Raw genomic sequence first — 16,566 nt, 5'->3', positions numbered from 1 at the left:
TCACTTACCTGCTTTTTTCAGTGGTGAGATGCAGTTTCTTGCCGCAATGCTTCCGGGTAGAGTGTTGGGCTCGAGGACTGTAGAGCGTTGTAACGGACAATAGACTAAACAAGGACAACAGACCCAAAGGGACGAAGAGAGTGATTGTTGTGATGGCTGAAGTTGGAAAGGAAAAGTAGGAGACTCAAAAGTGGAAGAAATTCGAGAGCAGGTTGCAGCTTGAGTTGCAAGGCGGGACTCGAGGCTGAAGTTGGAATGAGAGATATGAAAGTTGTGGCTGTTGTTGGAAGAAGCTTAATGGCTAGTTACAAGATTGAAGCCACACGAAAAGCTGGTTGGTTTGAGGGATGAGGACAAAAAGGTTGAGAGTTTCGAACGTCTGGAAGTTAGTATATGTCGCGGGCATCTGGTAACACCTCGCTTGGCTGATAATAACTGTAGAATTGACACATCTATAGCGACATTCTAACTACGTGTCTGTAAATGTTGATGAATGAATGCAGTTGACTCCTCCAGACGGGACGTGGCGGGTGTCATCGAAAGAGAGCAGACGCACTTCCAACAAGGACTGAGATATCTTGCGGTTGAAATTTACGATTCCTTGCAGTCCATCAGTTAATCTACGTTTACATTAAAATACTATGCTCGGTTCCATTACGATTAGATGACGGTGTTCGGTTGAAGAGCAAGACACGGAAGCATCAAAAGGGGAAACCATTGACTTTCTGCCAAAGACAGTCTGGTGGCCGGCCAACGGCGCTTACCAAGATTCTCCATCAGACTTCCCCACATTTTATGCGTCTCTTACCGCCTTCCTTGTTTGGCTGGGCTGAATTCTGCCAGGGAGCTCGCCGCATCGGCCAAGGAACTGTGGTATCGCGTCGCGGAGAACTTCCAGGCGAACAAGCGAACAGCCTTGAGAGCTGACAATCCACTCTCCAACATCAACGACTCGCTCTCTTTCACCGCACACCGCCTTCGCTCGAGGCTGTTCACACTCAACTAGCTGTTATTGTCCGATCTTTCCCCTCATCAACCAATTTCAACCGGACTGAAATACCAAATCGCGACAACCAACAAACCCGTTCCCAAAATGTCGACCATCACTCCCCAGGCGATGCAGAGCTCGCAGCCTCCGATATACCCTCTGCCTTTTAACGCCCGGCAGCCAGAGACAATCCGTCTGTATCCTCTTTCTAATTATACCTTCGGTGTCAAGGAGACTCAACCAGAGGAGGATCCGAGCGTGCTGGCGCGGCTGAAGCGCCTGGAGGAGCACTATCAACAGTATGGCATGCGCCGCACCTGCGAGGGCGTTCTGGTATGCCATGAACACAACCACCCGCACATCCTGATGCTGCAGATTGCGAATGCCTTCTTCAAGCTCCCAGGCGACTATCTGCGCCCGGACGACGACGAGATTGAGGGTTTCAAGGCTCGCCTCGATGAGCGTCTCGCTCCCGTTGGCAGCCTCGGTGAGGGCAACAAGGCTGGGGACTGGCAGATTGGCGACTGCCTTGCCCAGTGGTGGCGCCCCAACTTTGAGACTTTCATGTATCCGTTCGTGCCGGCGCACATCACGCGACCTAAAGAGTGCAAGAAGCTGTATTTTATCCAGCTTCCCGAGACCAGTATGTTTCCACGACGTGTACTGGGATGGATCGCAACCTGTTAACTTATCCATCAACAGAGGTTCTGAGCGTTCCCAAGAACATGAAGCTGCTTGCTGTTCCCCTGTTCGAGCTATACGATAATACCCAGAGATACGGTCCCCAGCTGTCGGCCATTCCTCATTTGCTCAGCCGGTACAATTTTGAATTCGTCGACGAGAACGGCGAGGTAGTTGCCGTGACTCCCGGTGCGCCAGCAAGCCCGCAAGGCTACGTGCCCAAGACCAAAGTCTTGGCTGGAGGCGACGACGTTGACATGAAGCAGGAAAATGGGACGCACTAATCACATGCTCGGCTAGACTGGACTCCGTCTAGGTATGGGAAACATTGGGTTTGAACAGCAGGAGTACGGCGTACGGCGTCAGGTCTCGGCAAACAGAGCGCGAAAAGGGAGGCAATCACAGGTCATTTCTTCCAAATCTTCACTTGTAATTTTGGGACGATATACGTCCCAACACATCATAAAGACATCTCATGCCTTTTCACCCTGAATCGTCGCTACTACTCTGCGCGAGTGTTTCATCGCCCGAAACTCAAGATACCAGATCCCTTGCCAGGTTCCGGTGAGCTGGAATGGTTAGCCACGCTGCACAATTCGTCCGAATTGATCTTCAGACAACTTACAAGTCTACCATCCTTGATGGGTATCGTCACGCTAGCTCCGATCAGGGCGGACTTGACATGGGCCGGCATGTCATCAGGGCCTTCAGACACAGAGCGTCAGTACTTCATCTTAAGGTTTTTTTATACCAAAAATCTCATACCCTCAGCATCGTGCCGGTAGAGTGCCTCTCCTTTTGGCCCTTCGTCAGGTACAATCCTGTCAAGTGCATCACTCATATCCGCACGGACATCCTAAATCAGTCAACGCACCTGAACTACACATGTAGTTGTGCCAATGGAACATACCTCATCCCAATTCTCATTCAAACTTAAAGCGCAACTTGTGTGCTGGATAAAGAGGTTTAACAGGCCAATCTTGTACTCCCGGATCTCTGGCAACTCCCGCAGCACAATATCAGTAATAAGATAGGATCCCCGTGAGCGCGCAGGGAGAGTGAACTGCTTCTGAAACCACGACGTCCCTCCCATGTTTGCTGGCCGTTGTGGCGGTTGTGGTGAACTGAAACTGTCTTGACGACTATGAGCGTGCCAGAGATAGTGAACCGGCGAGAGGAAGTGAAGAGGGCCGGACCAGATTAAATGGAAGAGGTTTGGGAAGAGGGCAACCAGGATGAGGATTAAGATCAGAAAGCTTGTGGTAGACGCCGTTGTGGCTGGTGGGTTGGAGGTTTGTAAGGATGATTTTGGCGCTGTGGCTTGAACTTGGGGACGAGAGCGGCGAAGTGCCGGCGTTGGAGACATCGTAGAGAGCGAACGCGGGATGGAGGGGTTCCTGAAAGTTTCTTGGCTCACAACGTCATGTTTCGGGGTGGAGAAACAAAAAGTTTTATCGTTGTCAAGTTGGCAGTTTACGTAGGCTTTTATGTGGCTGACCAAGTGGTTGATAAAGGCAGAAAGCTCACCTTAATTCCTTTTTTTGTTTCCTCATCTCGCGCTACCACAATTAACTTGGATCATATCGCTTAATGTCTCTACCCAGACCTCAGAAAGACGTTGACCTCAAAACTGTAGGTTTCAATGACGACAGGTTTGTTACGAGACAACCTGGGGATTACAGCGTTACAGACAGTGAACAGCAACCGTAGTATCATCAAGGTCGGAGATAAGAGTCTTAATTGCGGTACGGCCAAGGGGGATGCTGAAGCCTTTTAGCATCTAATGAATGTAGATAGCATCGTTTGAAGGTAAATTGCAACTAGTTATTTCGGAAAGGCAAGACAAGTCAATGGATGATCAAGAGTTCACCATCTGAAATCTTCTGTCGTGCTGCAAAATGCAGAGGTGCAAGCAATCAGCGAGGCTAAAACCTCAGTCGGTGTGTTTGGGTAGACAAACCAGTGGACTCCGACTTCGGGTGGGGTAGTTGGGGCTGCTCCCCGCCAAAGCTTCATGCATTCAGCTCGGACCCATGCCATTTCGAGAATCGCTCAGAGCCGAGCTGCTGACAAACCCGCATCGTCCGGTGACAATCGCCTGGATAGGGACTGAGCTGGCGCGCGCTCCATACCGGGTCCGTCACCAACTGACAGGACTGTTTGTGCATTTTTTCTTCCTCTTCAACGCGTCATCTCTTAGTCCATTTTAAAGCAGAAAGGGGAGCTCGGTCAAACGGGAACGCCAATGCTTCTGATTTCTTTCTGAAGGAGATATATTCTTTTCGTTTTATGTGCGGACCGTAGCTTGCCCTCTCTGCCCGTGCACTGGACGTCATCCATCGATCGCAAATTCGTTGCCGTCGCCGCAGATCCGTTTCGATCTTGGTTGATAAATAAAAACTTGCTAGGAGACAGCCAAGTCCAGGCTGTCCCCAGATCCGACGCTTCCATCACGTCTGATTTTTCTGTTTCCTCCCATATCCGCATTCTGTCCTGACATGTCGTCTCGGTTCTCGGTGTTTCCTTGATCTCCATCGCGATGGAGGCAGCCGACGACTTTTACGACGACCCGTTTTCTTCGAGACACCAGAAGCTGCTTTATCAGACCGGCTCTTTTACCGGCTACTACGCCGGTCCGCAACTCGGCAGCGGTTATCTCAATGCCGCGCGCAGCTTTCGGCAGCCGTTTTGCGGCAATGAGGAGGGATGGGGTCCCCTGAGCCCCTTTCGTTATGACTTCACTCCCTGCTTTATCGACGTGTGGGTGGCGACAGTCGCAGTATTCGGTATCTTGGCCGGAACAGCTGCTGTCTGGTGGTTGTTGAAGAAGAAGCAATCGGGCCCTGTGTCAAAGGATTGGCATTTCTGGACAAAGCAGGTAGGTCATGTCTAAGAGTCATGTTGTCGCGGATATGCTAACCACCGTGCCTAGACTCTCCTCGTGTTTATCATTGCTGATGTTGCCGTGCAATTGGCCCTCCAAATCTCCAACTTTCCGGACATCTGGTATGGGGACTTCCGGGTCTACACGACTGTGGCCACAATTTTATCGCTCTTCGTCGTCTTTACCATCCAATGGCTCGAGCACTCTCGCTTGAGGAATGCAAACGGCGTAGTTCTCTTCTACTGGCTGCTGCTCCTGATTACACTGTCCGTCAAGCTCCGGTCGTTGATCTCGCAACAGATATACGCTACAAGCTTGCCCTACTTTGTCACCTACTGCGTCGGCTTTGGCCTTTCGGTGGCCGAGTTCTTCTTCGAGTGGCTATGGCCAAAGAAACAGGATGCCTATTCTGTGCTGATCGAAGAGGATGAGTGCCCGGTTGAACACGCGACCGTATTCTCCCGTCTTACTTTCTCATGGTTAACACCATTGATGAAGCAAGGCTACGCTACCTATCTCACCGAAGAAGACCTCTGGGCCCTCTCCAGGACAGATACGACCAAGGCCACGGGCGCTGCATTTGAGAAGGCCTGGGAGTATGAGCTGGAGCACCACAAGAAACCCAACCTATGGCGTGCCCTGTTCCGCGCATACGGAGGGCCCTATATCCTCGCTTCCTTCTTCAAGATCGGCAATGACATTTCCCAGTTCACCCAGCCGCAACTCCTGAGGTTCTTGATTGCCTTCATCTACTCCTATAGAATCGAGGAACCGCAGCCTGTCATCAAGGGTGCTGCCATCGCCCTAGCCATGTTTGCAGTTGCTGTGTTCCAAACTACCATGATCCACCAGTATTTCCAATTGGCTTTCGTCACCGGTATGCGCATCAAGAGCGGCCTGACATCATCCATCTACAAGAAGGCTCTCAAGCTTTCCAACGAAGGCAAGTCTTCTAAAACGATTGGAGATATCGTGAACTACATGGCTGTGGACGCTCAGCGTCTGCAAGATCTCACTCAATTTGCTCAGCAACTGTGGTCAGCTCCCTTCCAGATCATCATCTGCATGGTCTCTCTGTACCAGTTGGTCGGATGGTCCATGTTGGCTGGTATTGCTGTCATGATTATCATGATTCCAGTCAACGGTGTTATTGCGCGCTATATGAAGAACCTGCAAAAGCAGCAGATGAAGAACAAGGATGCGAGGAGCAGGCTGATTGCCGAGATCGTCAACAATATGAAGAGCATCAAGCTCTATGCTTGGGGTGCTGCCTTCATGAACAAGTTAAACTACATCAGGAACGACCTGGAGCTCAAGAACCTCCGCAAGATTGGCGCTGGTCAGGCCTTTGCCAACTTTACCTGGTCCTCTACTCCGTTCCTTGTCTCGTGCTCGACATTCGCTGTCTTTGTGCTCACCGGTGATCGTCCTCTGACGACAGATATTGTATTCCCGTGTCTGGGTATGCTAAAAAGATCGAACTTACTCCCTAAACAGCATATTGCTAACACTATCATTTAGCGCTGTTCAACTTGCTCACATTCCCACTGGCGGTTCTCCCCATGGTTATCACTTCCATTATTGAGGCCAGCGTAGCTGTTAGCCGTCTCACCTCATACCTCACTGCAGAGGAGATTCAGCCTGAGGCTGTCATTGTCAAGCCCCCTGTTGAGCAAATCGGTGAGGAAACGGTTCGGATCGAGGATGGTACTTTCTCTTGGAATCGTCATGAGAACAAGACTGTCCTCAAGGATATCAACTTCAAGGCTGCCAAGGGAGAACTCACCTGCATCGTTGGCCGCGTTGGTGCTGGTAAAAGCTCGTTCCTTCAGAGCATTCTTGGTGATCTGTGGAAGGTCAAGGGCCGTGTTGAGGTTCATGGAACCGTTGCTTACGCGAGCCAATCGCCCTGGATTATGAATGCTACTGTTCGTGAGAACATTGTCTTCGGCTATCGTTTCGATGCGGAGTTCTACGAAAAGACGGTTAAGGCCTGTGCCCTGCTGGACGACTTTGCCCAACTCCCAGATGGTGATGAGACTGTTGTTGGAGAGCGTGGTATCTCTCTTAGCGGTGGCCAGAAGGCTCGTGTTGCTCTGGCCAGAGCTGTGTACGCAAGAGCCGATGTCTATTTGCTGGACGACGTCTTGTCTGCTGTCGACTCTCATGTTGGACGTCACATCATCGACAACGTCCTCGGCCCGAGAGGTTTGCTCAAGTCTAAGACAAGGGTTCTGGCCACCAATTCTATTCCTGTCTTGGTTGAGTCAGATTACATCTGCATGCTGAAGGATGGCGAGATCGTCGAGAGGGGTACCTACAATGAGCTCCTTTCGAACAAAGGTCTGGTATTTGACCTCGTTAAGACCGCGGGCAAAGGTGACTCGACTCAGAACTCCGGCTCTGCTACCCCTCGCGAGAGCGAGAGCGAGACATCTACGGTCATCGAGGCGTCAAGCAATGGCCAAGACAAGGATGATTTGGAAGAAACTCAAGAGGGCCTGAGCGCTCTCCAGAGCATTCGTCCGGGACCTAGCAGCTCTCAGTCGAAGCCACGTGCCGACAGCATGGCGACGTTACGGCGTGCCAGTGCTGCCAGCTTCAATGGGCCTAGGGGCAAGCTCCACGATGAAGAGAATCCGAACAGTCGGACAAAGCAGGCCAAGGAGCACTCGGAACAAGGCAAGGTCAAGTGGTCAGGTATGTTCTCACCCACCCATCATAACAGCAGATCGGTTACTGAAATAGCGACAGTGTATGCCGAGTACGCAAAGACGAACAACCTTGTTGCCGTTACCTTCTACCTGTTTGCTCTCATCGCTGCTCAAACAGCTAATATTGGTAAGCTTATACCAGCAATTCTCTCTCGATGCGGCAGAATCAGATCTGACGTTGCATGACTAGCTGGAAGCGTGTGGTTGAAGGAATGGGCCGAAACAAACACCTCTGTTGGCGGCAACCCTGATATTGGGAAATACCTCGGCATCTACTTCGTGTTTGGCATCGGTGCCGCCGCTCTAACCGTTATACAGACACTTATTCTGTGGATCTTCTGCTCCATTGAGGTATGTAGAGGTGAGAAAGGGGGACTGAAGGACGGGTCATACTCACATGTGGTTCGCAACAGGCATCTCGCAAGTTACACGAGAGAATGGCCACCGCCATTTTCCGGTCGCCTATGTCCTTCTTCGACGTCACGCCAGCCGGTCGTATCCTGAATAGATTCTCAAGGTGCGTTTGCTTGCCCGTCTCCCCAGCTGATATTGCCGCCTCTTCCCCTCCATCTGGTAACACTAGCCTTCTGCCGTGCGAGGGGCAGACTGTGGCCAAGTGGCTCCAACAGTATGGTGAATACCAGCACCGGAGATGTTGTGCTCCCCTCGGCTAGCACGACACCAGCAATGCGGTTCCCAAATTATTCTATCACTGCCACTGGGGGCAACATTGGGATTTGGGCATCAGGCTAACGATCTATTCTCCTCCGTGTGAACAGCGACATTTACCGTGTCGATGAGGTACTGGCCCGTACTTTCAACATGTTGTTCAACAACTTGGCCAGATCTGGCTTCATCCTGGGCGTCATTTCGGTGTCAACGCCGCCTTTCGTTGCGTTGATTTTCCCATTGGGCGCCATGTACTACTGGATTCAGCGGTACTACCTGCGGACGTCTCGAGAGCTCAAGAGATTGGACAGTGTGACTCGTAGCCCGATCTACGCGCACTTCCAGGAATCTTTGGGCGGCATCTCTACAATTCGAGCCTACCGCCAACAGGATCGATTCCAGCTCGAGAATGAATGGCGCGTCGATGCCAACCTTCGGGCTTACTTCCCGTCCATCAGCGCTAACCGTTGGCTAGCCGTGCGACTCGAGTTCATTGGTGCTGTTGTGATCTTGGCCGCGGCCGGCTTCTCCGTTGTCTCGGTTGCCAGCGGTGCCCCCTTGACAGAGGGTATGGTCGGTCTAGCTATGTCGTATGCTCTTCAGATCACGACGTCCCTCAACTGGATTGTTCGTCAGACGGTTGAGGTTGAGACCAACATTGTTTCTGTCGAGCGTGTGCTTGAGTATGCTCGACTGCCGAGCGAGGCTCCGGAGATCATACACCGCAGCCGTCCTCCAGTCAGCTGGCCGTCTCGTGGCGAGGTCCAGTTCAACAACTACAGTGCCCGCTACCGCGAGGGTCTTGATCTCGTGCTGAAGAACATCAACCTAGATATCAAGTCACACGAAAAGATTGGCGTTGTGGGACGCACTGGTGCCGGCAAATCGTCACTGACGCTGGCGCTTTTCCGCATTATCGAGCCTGCTACAGGCAACATTTGCCTTGATGGGCTCAACACCTCGACAATTGGGCTCCTGGATCTCCGCCGGCGCCTGGCCATTATTCCCCAGGACGCTGCGTTGTTTGAGGGCACTATTCGGGACAACCTTGACCCAGGTCATGTCCATGATGATACCGAGCTCTGGAGTGTTCTAGGTACGTTATCTCATTGGTTGCTGTGCGGCATTACAACGGTCGTGGCTCCGGCGTTCACTATGGTGCCATTGCTGTGCTGTCAACGTGTGTTGGATTGCGTAGTTTGCTCTGGTCTCTACGACGTGGTACAAGGCTAATGCTTTCCGCTACACAGAGCACGCCCGGCTCAAGGATCACGTCGCGTCCATGGAGGGAGGCTTAGAAGCTAAGATCCACGAAGGAGGTAAGCTGTGCATAATTTTTTCCCCATTTATCACGTTACTCTTACCCTTCGCTTACCACCGGCTTTTCCCAATCCCAACTACTGTCGTTGTTACCCCTCTCCCCTTCAATCCTCCTATCCCCCAGCATTCAGCAGTCTTTTCGAACAGCAAAGCTCCAACATCACACAAGAGTGGCATGTCACACATTATACATTCTGGCAATATGTCCACCACGTCTCGCGCCTCTTTCCACGATTCAGAGTTTTCTTTGCCCTTGCCTTCTCCCATTTTGGTTCTATCTCTATTCTGGAGATTCTGGAGGACAGCAGCAAGACAGTGTCCCTGCATGATCGGCTTTCCATGCACCCTTTTCTGCACCTTTTTAGCTTGATACCCGGATGTTCCGCGGGAGTTAATCCCTCTTGCTGTTTTATGCCTGTCGGTCGCGACATCGGCCCTATTATCTATCCAAAGGCAATGGTTACGGTGAGGGGCATTAAAGCGGCGCTAAGTGGCTGCTGAAGCACATTTTGAGGCACCCCTCCATCAACCCTATTCCAATGAATTCCAATTCCGATAGACCGCAGTGTCGGAGATTACCCATTACATGGGACTGCAGAAACCCCTTGATGCGCCACTAAGTAGCGCATGTAGTACTACATGTGCTTCTGTGGCTGCTGCACACCAAGCAAGCATTGTAATCTTGATCGCACATGCATGAGCTACTGAACTCAAACCGACACAAGATTGTCGCGTCATATCCCATTCGTGTCTACCATCACAAAAAACCATAAAATGCTAACCCATCGACACTAGGTTCCAACCTCTCTCAAGGCCAACGCCAGTTGGTTTCCCTCGCGCGCGCCATGCTGACCCCGTCTAACATCCTTGTTCTTGACGAGGCCACGGCCGCCGTCGACGTGCAGACAGACGCCATGCTTCAGCAGACGCTACGTGGTCCTTTGTTCGCTAACAAGACTATCATCACGGTCGCTCACCGCATCAACACCATCCTGGACAGTGACAGGGTTGTGGTGCTTGAGAAGGGAGAGGTTGTGGAGTTTGATACGCCTAAAGAGCTGGTTAAGAAGCGTGGGGTTTTCTATGGGCTGGTCAAGGAGGCTGGGTTGTTAGAGGAGTTTGAGAAAGGCGAGACCGGGGGGAAAGCGGGGCAGGGGAGCGATGGCAAGTAGGAGGGATGAGAGTGGGGGATAATGGAATAGGAGGAAAAAGAAAACTAAAAAAAAAAGAAATACAAATGTGAAAATATGAGTAATGTTGTAGATTTGTAAAACGTTGAGCGCCTAGTCCAACCAACGAAAATGATTCATACAGTGGGCATGTGTCTACCTACCAACTTACATACATCTACACGAATCAATGTCACTTACATCCGTTCAAGCATGTCGTTGACTGAATGCAGAGCGCCGTTCGTGGTCAAGTATTGTGTACACAGGCAGATGCTTTCGGGAATGTTCAACGGCGATCGATTCCTCATGGGTGTGCACCGGCGACCGGACGCCACCATCGAAGTCTGTTTCACTTAACTTCACCTCGTCCAGGTGTAGGACGTTTTAAGATCCACGTCTTAATGGCTTTGTAAGCCGTTCACCGCCAGATTGGTTGGCGGTGCCGATTCTTTCCACTGTGATGCTGATGGTGGTGAACACAGATCCAGCAGGTTTCCGTGTTTTGTCCGACCGTGTTGGGCAATTTTCGGGCACATCAAGGCAGGACGAGTTTTCATGTGTGGGTAGGTATACATGCTAAAATGAAGGACTAATTGGAGTCGGAGACTTGGTAAAACAGGTTCCGGCACGGAATGATTGGTATTGGGGTTTCATAACGGAGATTCTTCTCATATCATTCAAAGCTATCAAGATGCTGTCTTAGTCGATGGAAAACTCGGGATAAGATCAGCGGTTATGGTTGTCACAACGGGTTGAAGAAGACATCTGACCAGATACCCTCGGGGATCAATGATCCAGCGATCTGGAGAAGCAGTCACGAACAATAACACAAACTTGGTCATTTGACACACATGCCCGTGACCTTGACTTCTTGTGTGCTTGTGTTGCAGAGAAAGGGTTACAGAAGTAGCTCAGAAGCCGCAACACTTAAAATACTACATCATAAAAATGGCCATGATCTGGCCGAGCATCAGGACGATCTTGGGATGCATCCAAAAGATGGCTAAGGCCAACAAGTCAAATCATAGGAAACAAGCTCTTGACAATTGACGAGCGTTGCATCAGGTGTGGAGGTCTTTCGTGCAACCTCAGGACCAAGCAAGTAAGCTTCCAAGATTGAGTCGTCCTTTTGTCATCAATGACCAGGCCCGTAATTGCGGGGATTAAATGTTGCTATTTTCCTCGGGATTAATGGGCCAAACAAGTTCGAAAATCTTGAGTGACGATGGAAGGGGCACACAAGGTGTCCTGCTGACAAAAAGGCCACGAATATTCGAGACCTTCTGGAGTGTCGCACACGGAGAAGCGTTCTGGTCAGCAGAACGGCACACACACACACACACACACACACACACGAGAAATGGATGTAAATGAGGAGGGTAGGACAGAGCTGCGTTACCTAGCGTGCTCATGGAGAGTCCCAGAGTCCGATCCTGCGGTCCAGTGTTTATGATCTCGTTGGTCTTGCTTCAAGTCTTGCCTGTTGAGTCGCACAAGGCTCATTGGGCCCCACGCCACATGCCAACGGTCGTGACTGAAGCTGCAGACTGACTCGGTAGTCAGTGAGACGGTGGCCTCTTCAGCCCGCCTAAAAAAACTTCAAGTGGTAGTTTACTGTGTCGGGAAGATATGATAAAGACGATTAAATAAAGTTATTGATGGCCGCTGGCCGAAAAATAGCTCAAAGATTTTGGTTAAAGTTTTGGTTTGGAGCACCTATAGTTGACCTCAGAGAATGATGATGGGACCGAAGACAATGAAGACATCACCTTGGTCTCCACATCCAGCTCTTTCACTTGTCCAGACCACTGCCCCTCTAACAAAGCAGTGATGACACAAAATTCATAATCACGAACAGAGGCGGTCTCAGTGCTCATCCAACCCGCATTTGATCGGGGTTCCTCGACGTCAAGAACTTGGTTGAAATGTACCAGGGGTGGCTGCAAGGCAATGGCACAGCTGGTGTGGCGGGAAAGATCGGAATCTGTTAATATATCAGATGTACGTAGTGTATGTCGGTGACTGAGATACGGAATTTCCCATGACCGTCAGCATTCGTCGAGCTCTTGATCGACTCGGTGGTTCGTCGGTGGTGACGACATGGCGAATCTTGCATCGTGGAGGGGGCTCATCCAAGTTGTCATGGGCAAATCGCAGTTTGGCACTAGTTATCAGGCTTTCAATCAGTATTGACGTCTTTGCCAGCGCACTTCGTATTAAATCTCCGGATGCATTGTGATTAGCCGCGGATATTCCATATCGGCGCCCAAGATTGCTACAGAAGATAAAGCATGTGCTAAACAGCGTAATCGTGGCAAGTGACAGCCATGAGACTTCATAGGTAGTCTCCCCTCTACACATTCTTGTTATACTAATCAACATTACCCATAAGGGTCTCATACAGTACTAATTAAATACTTGTTATCTTCGAAGAAAAGGAAACACAAAACTTGATTACGGCCATTTACAATACTTTTCCATCTCGTGAGATAGTCAAACTTGATCCTAGCTTCCAATAATCAGCTGGTCCGCACAAGCAGTAGACGAGTATCTTTGTTTTTGGACTTTCTAAGCGCTTAACCATTGGTGTACCTCGATTCATTTCATGACCAAAGCCTCAAGCTCAAGTATTTGACTGTAAGCGCCATGGTATGTGGCATGTGTGTGATGCCTCTTGTGTAGGCACGGATAAGGAAGTGCTAATTTGAGTTCCTTGCTATTACAACAGTGCAAGCGCTGAACCTGGACATTAGCAAGGCATGAACAATGGATCATCTCGATGACCAGATGCTGAAATGTGGAGCAATTGAAATGAAGGATCAGTAATTTTGTCACATCGCCTACAGATAAGGTCCTATTTAGAAAGGATAAGAGATCGTATTGGGTCGATCTATGCCATTTACTTCTCGGCCGAGTGTGCAGGATTGCTGCAGATATTGGGGTCCTCCATAGGGTACGTACAGCTACTGTCATGTCACATCCAAGGGAGATCCTGTGTTCCGCAACCAACGACCCAACAGAACGGTTGTCACTTTTTCTCATCTCGACTCCAGAATGCCCTAACCCATGTCCTCCACAACTCCATGTTTCAAGCTTCATGAACTCGGATCGTGCCCAGCACATGGGTTGGTTCAACACTACGAACAACACAATCGTTGAACCGTGAGCTCTTTTTGCTACACCGTCCAAAGATTAATGTGTTGACCTAAAAGCTGGCTATGCAAGTTACGGGAAAGGGCCGTCCCGATATTCTGGTACCCAACGTACTTATCTGATGGCGGTGTGAAAAGGTGGAAAGTGAGCGATCTGGAGTCCGCGGCAGCGCAAGTGCCTGCAAGCGGGAGAATGGCGATCACGGCGCTAGTGTAGGGGAGGATGGTCATCCGTACCGCGGCAGGGGGGTTAGTGCACCCCTGTGACAACCTTGCAGTGCATGTAGGTACGTACATGCATACATACTTCCCAACAGCACAGCTGACACAGAATTGAAGCTTGCCCAGGGAGGTAAGTACTTCGCCCCCATCCATGATGCCATCAGCTGTTGGCTGCTGAGCAAGCCCGCTGACTTTAAAAGCCTAGCCGTGGCAAAGGGCTTGTAAGTGTTGTTTCTTGGACAGATTACACAGCAGGAAATCGAGATGCATGGATCTCTGTCAACAAGATTGATCGTTTGTCAGTTAAATGGAAGAATGTCACCCTTCCAATACGGACCTTTATTCCGTTGCACGGGTACAACGCCCGAATGACACCCAACTCAGGACTTAAACCCGCGGGCGTGACTTGAGGAGACACTAGCCGAGGAGATCGATGAACGAGAAAGGTGGGATGGCAATCCTTCACTTTCCCGTTTGTTTTTTGCTTGGGAAATGATTTCCGTTTTGATCGGGCTGCTTCAAAGTCCTGTGAGTGGCTTGCCCTTAAACCCAACATCAAGCAATCGGAATGCTCCGAGTAGAAGACCGCATGCTGCTGAGCAGGGCCTAAATAGCATACATGTGCTAATAGTTGATGGCTAGTGTCTTCGTATTGTACGGTTTAGTGCTAGCATACTCGGTAAGTGTTTTGTGCGAGTACTTGTCGATACTTCTCTGTGGTCACGAATCTTCCTAGGAATAGCGTAGATCCCAGTGCCGGTGCCGGCGGCAGTCCAGGAAATCTTGGCGATGCGTGTTGCTCATACTGTAAGCCAACGCTTTACAGTTTACCCCTTGTTTGATTGTTAGTGAGAAACGTTGAACAAGGTCCTGATCAGCCCTATGATGTAAACCGCAGCTTCTTTGCTTAAAACCAATGGCTTTTGGGTAGAAAACAAGTTGCAGTGGTCAAGCAATGAATTCTATATCCATAATACTTATTGCTCTGAAACTGGGTTTTTGTGGTTCAGTTGTGTTTGTTGGGCAAACACTGGTCTCCAAGTCTTGCGCTGATGAACAAACAGGGGGGTGTGTTGTACACTAATGCAGTCCTTTCCTCGCTGCCTGGAGGCACAGTGATGGTGTCGCACTCCAAGAACGTTGAGGCATCAATATTATATGCCATCCATAGACAGTATATGTATGTAGGGAGGTACTTGTGGAATGTTTGGAGCTGGAGATGTGGCGACTGGTGCAGTCCTAGATCTCCCACGCCTCGAGGCGCCATGGAACTAGGCTCTATATTCGGTTTTCTCATGACGCTTTCGGCATCTCGGTGATATATCCTTGTACAAGGTGGGGTGTGTGCCAGCCCAAAAGAGATCGAAAGTGCCGGAGACAACGCGAATCACCAGTGAGGAGGGCTCAAAAGAGAGAAGTGCATCGGGTGCTCTGCCGAGGTTGGCATGCCGCACCCAGTATCTGCTGTCTTCCTACCCAATCTCGATTAGCGTGCTCTTCGGTTTCAAGATCTGGATTTCCCAAGATGGGACAGCGATCGCATACGTGTGCATGGGGCAGGGTTTGGGATGGACAACGGTGTGAGGGGAAGGCGGACAATTTTGTGTGGAACGACCCAAACTCGCGTTTTTTCATCGGCTTTTTCCCCCATTGGATGGGCAGGTTGGATCCTTCAAACCTAAATCCAAAGAAGCTTACCCTCCAACCAATCTTCTGTTGCTCTCTGTCCTGTGTCTACGGACTGAAGATACAGACACATGTAGATGGCTTCATGGCAAGGCACCAACCACTTTTGCGACTTTGCTCGAGCTGGGCCATTGGTTGGGCTTGGATGTTGGGAGGAGGTTGGTCCCATGCCGCAGATCCCGCTGTGGATCCGGCATGGCTTTGCGCTAAGCCCTACCCTTTTCACCGCGCTAGGTACGTAAACTGCCTTTTGGCAGGATCCACTATGGTTGAGCTCCACCTCAGGACTCGGCTCCACAAAAACAGGATCCACCGATCCACTAGGCACTGACACCAACAGCTGGACTTGAACCCCAACCCGCACGGCATTGGTTGGAAGCAGCACATGCCACGCAGTACATGACACGGGACATCATCGACTTTCTTTTCTCTTTCCTTAGTGAAGGAGAACTGCGGAGTGGTTCCCCTGCATAACCATGCATGTGCTTCAGCTTGGTCGTCATAATCCAGAACTGAAATTGCTTCAGCCTAGGGTCAAGGTCAATGGTTGTCTGGATCGTCATGACATAAAGTCATGGACCGTGACCAGCATGCCAGATTAGTGTGTGTGCAAGTACACACTATGTACACAACAAGGCATGGAGCACCATCAAGTAAAGCAGTGTTGTGTTTCACGTTCCAGCATCGCCCTGTGAGCTGTTTTGGTGGCCACAGCGGGCGTTGTGAAAACAAGCCGTTCGCAGCCCATACAACCTTTCCGCGAGCATCCTGCTAGACCAATAGCCTAGTATTGAGCGAGACATGGAGGTCACAACTCAGCTGCTGACTCCAGGATTTAGAGTGAACTCTATAGAGAGACCCGATCGAGACAGGATCGACGCTGAAATCGCTCCTGGATTGGACACCACCCCTTCTTCACGCAAGCTGGAGGTTGTGTGCTCGCCTGCTTGACCGAGCAAAAATTCAGGTCCCCGTAGTGCCCATCTGTAAGACTTACTTGCCTAGGTAGGTACCCTACGACAAGAGCCGATGTACCTTTGGCTACAGCGTGTACAGTGCGTGTATATGCTGCATCACTCGC

At 50.5% G+C, this 16,566-nt stretch overlaps 3 protein-coding genes across 3 annotated transcripts; 2 read left to right on the top strand and 1 right to left on the bottom strand.

Moving 5' to 3' along the window:
• Positions 1-1,093: 1,093 nt before the first annotated feature.
• CTHT_0025930 (uncharacterized protein) lies at positions 1,094-1,953 on the top strand (the record flags this gene model as incomplete). Its single annotated transcript, XM_006692990.1, has 2 exons — positions 1,094-1,631; positions 1,691-1,953. The coding sequence occupies 2 exons, from the start codon at positions 1,094-1,096 to the stop codon at positions 1,951-1,953; spliced, it is 801 nt and encodes a 266-aa protein (XP_006693053.1).
• Positions 1,954-2,142: 189 nt separating this feature from the next.
• Positions 2,143-2,762, bottom strand: CTHT_0025920 (uncharacterized protein; the record flags this gene model as incomplete). Its single annotated transcript, XM_006692989.1, has 4 exons — positions 2,143-2,238; positions 2,295-2,374; positions 2,435-2,525; positions 2,580-2,762. 4 exons carry the CDS (start codon positions 2,760-2,762, stop codon positions 2,143-2,145), a joined length of 450 nt encoding a protein of 149 aa, XP_006693052.1.
• Positions 2,763-4,208: 1,446 nt separating this feature from the next.
• CTHT_0025910 (putative resistance protein) lies at positions 4,209-10,428 on the top strand (the record flags this gene model as incomplete). Its single annotated transcript, XM_006692988.1, has 9 exons — positions 4,209-4,547; positions 4,602-6,015; positions 6,075-7,253; positions 7,308-7,394; positions 7,458-7,618; positions 7,681-7,784; positions 8,047-9,032; positions 9,187-9,255; positions 10,052-10,428. The coding sequence occupies 9 exons, from the start codon at positions 4,209-4,211 to the stop codon at positions 10,426-10,428; spliced, it is 4,716 nt and encodes a 1,571-aa protein (XP_006693051.1).
• Positions 10,429-16,566: the final 6,138 nt, after the last annotated feature.

The sequence above is a fragment of the Thermochaetoides thermophila genome (genome assembly GCF_000221225.1).
Source record: "Thermochaetoides thermophila DSM 1495 unplaced genomic scaffold scf7180000011816, whole genome shotgun sequence".
Taxonomy (NCBI): Eukaryota; Fungi; Ascomycota; class Sordariomycetes; order Sordariales; family Chaetomiaceae; genus Thermochaetoides; species Thermochaetoides thermophila.
Note: the sequence above shows the minus strand (reverse complement) of the source record. Positions and strands in the feature narration are given on the sequence as shown.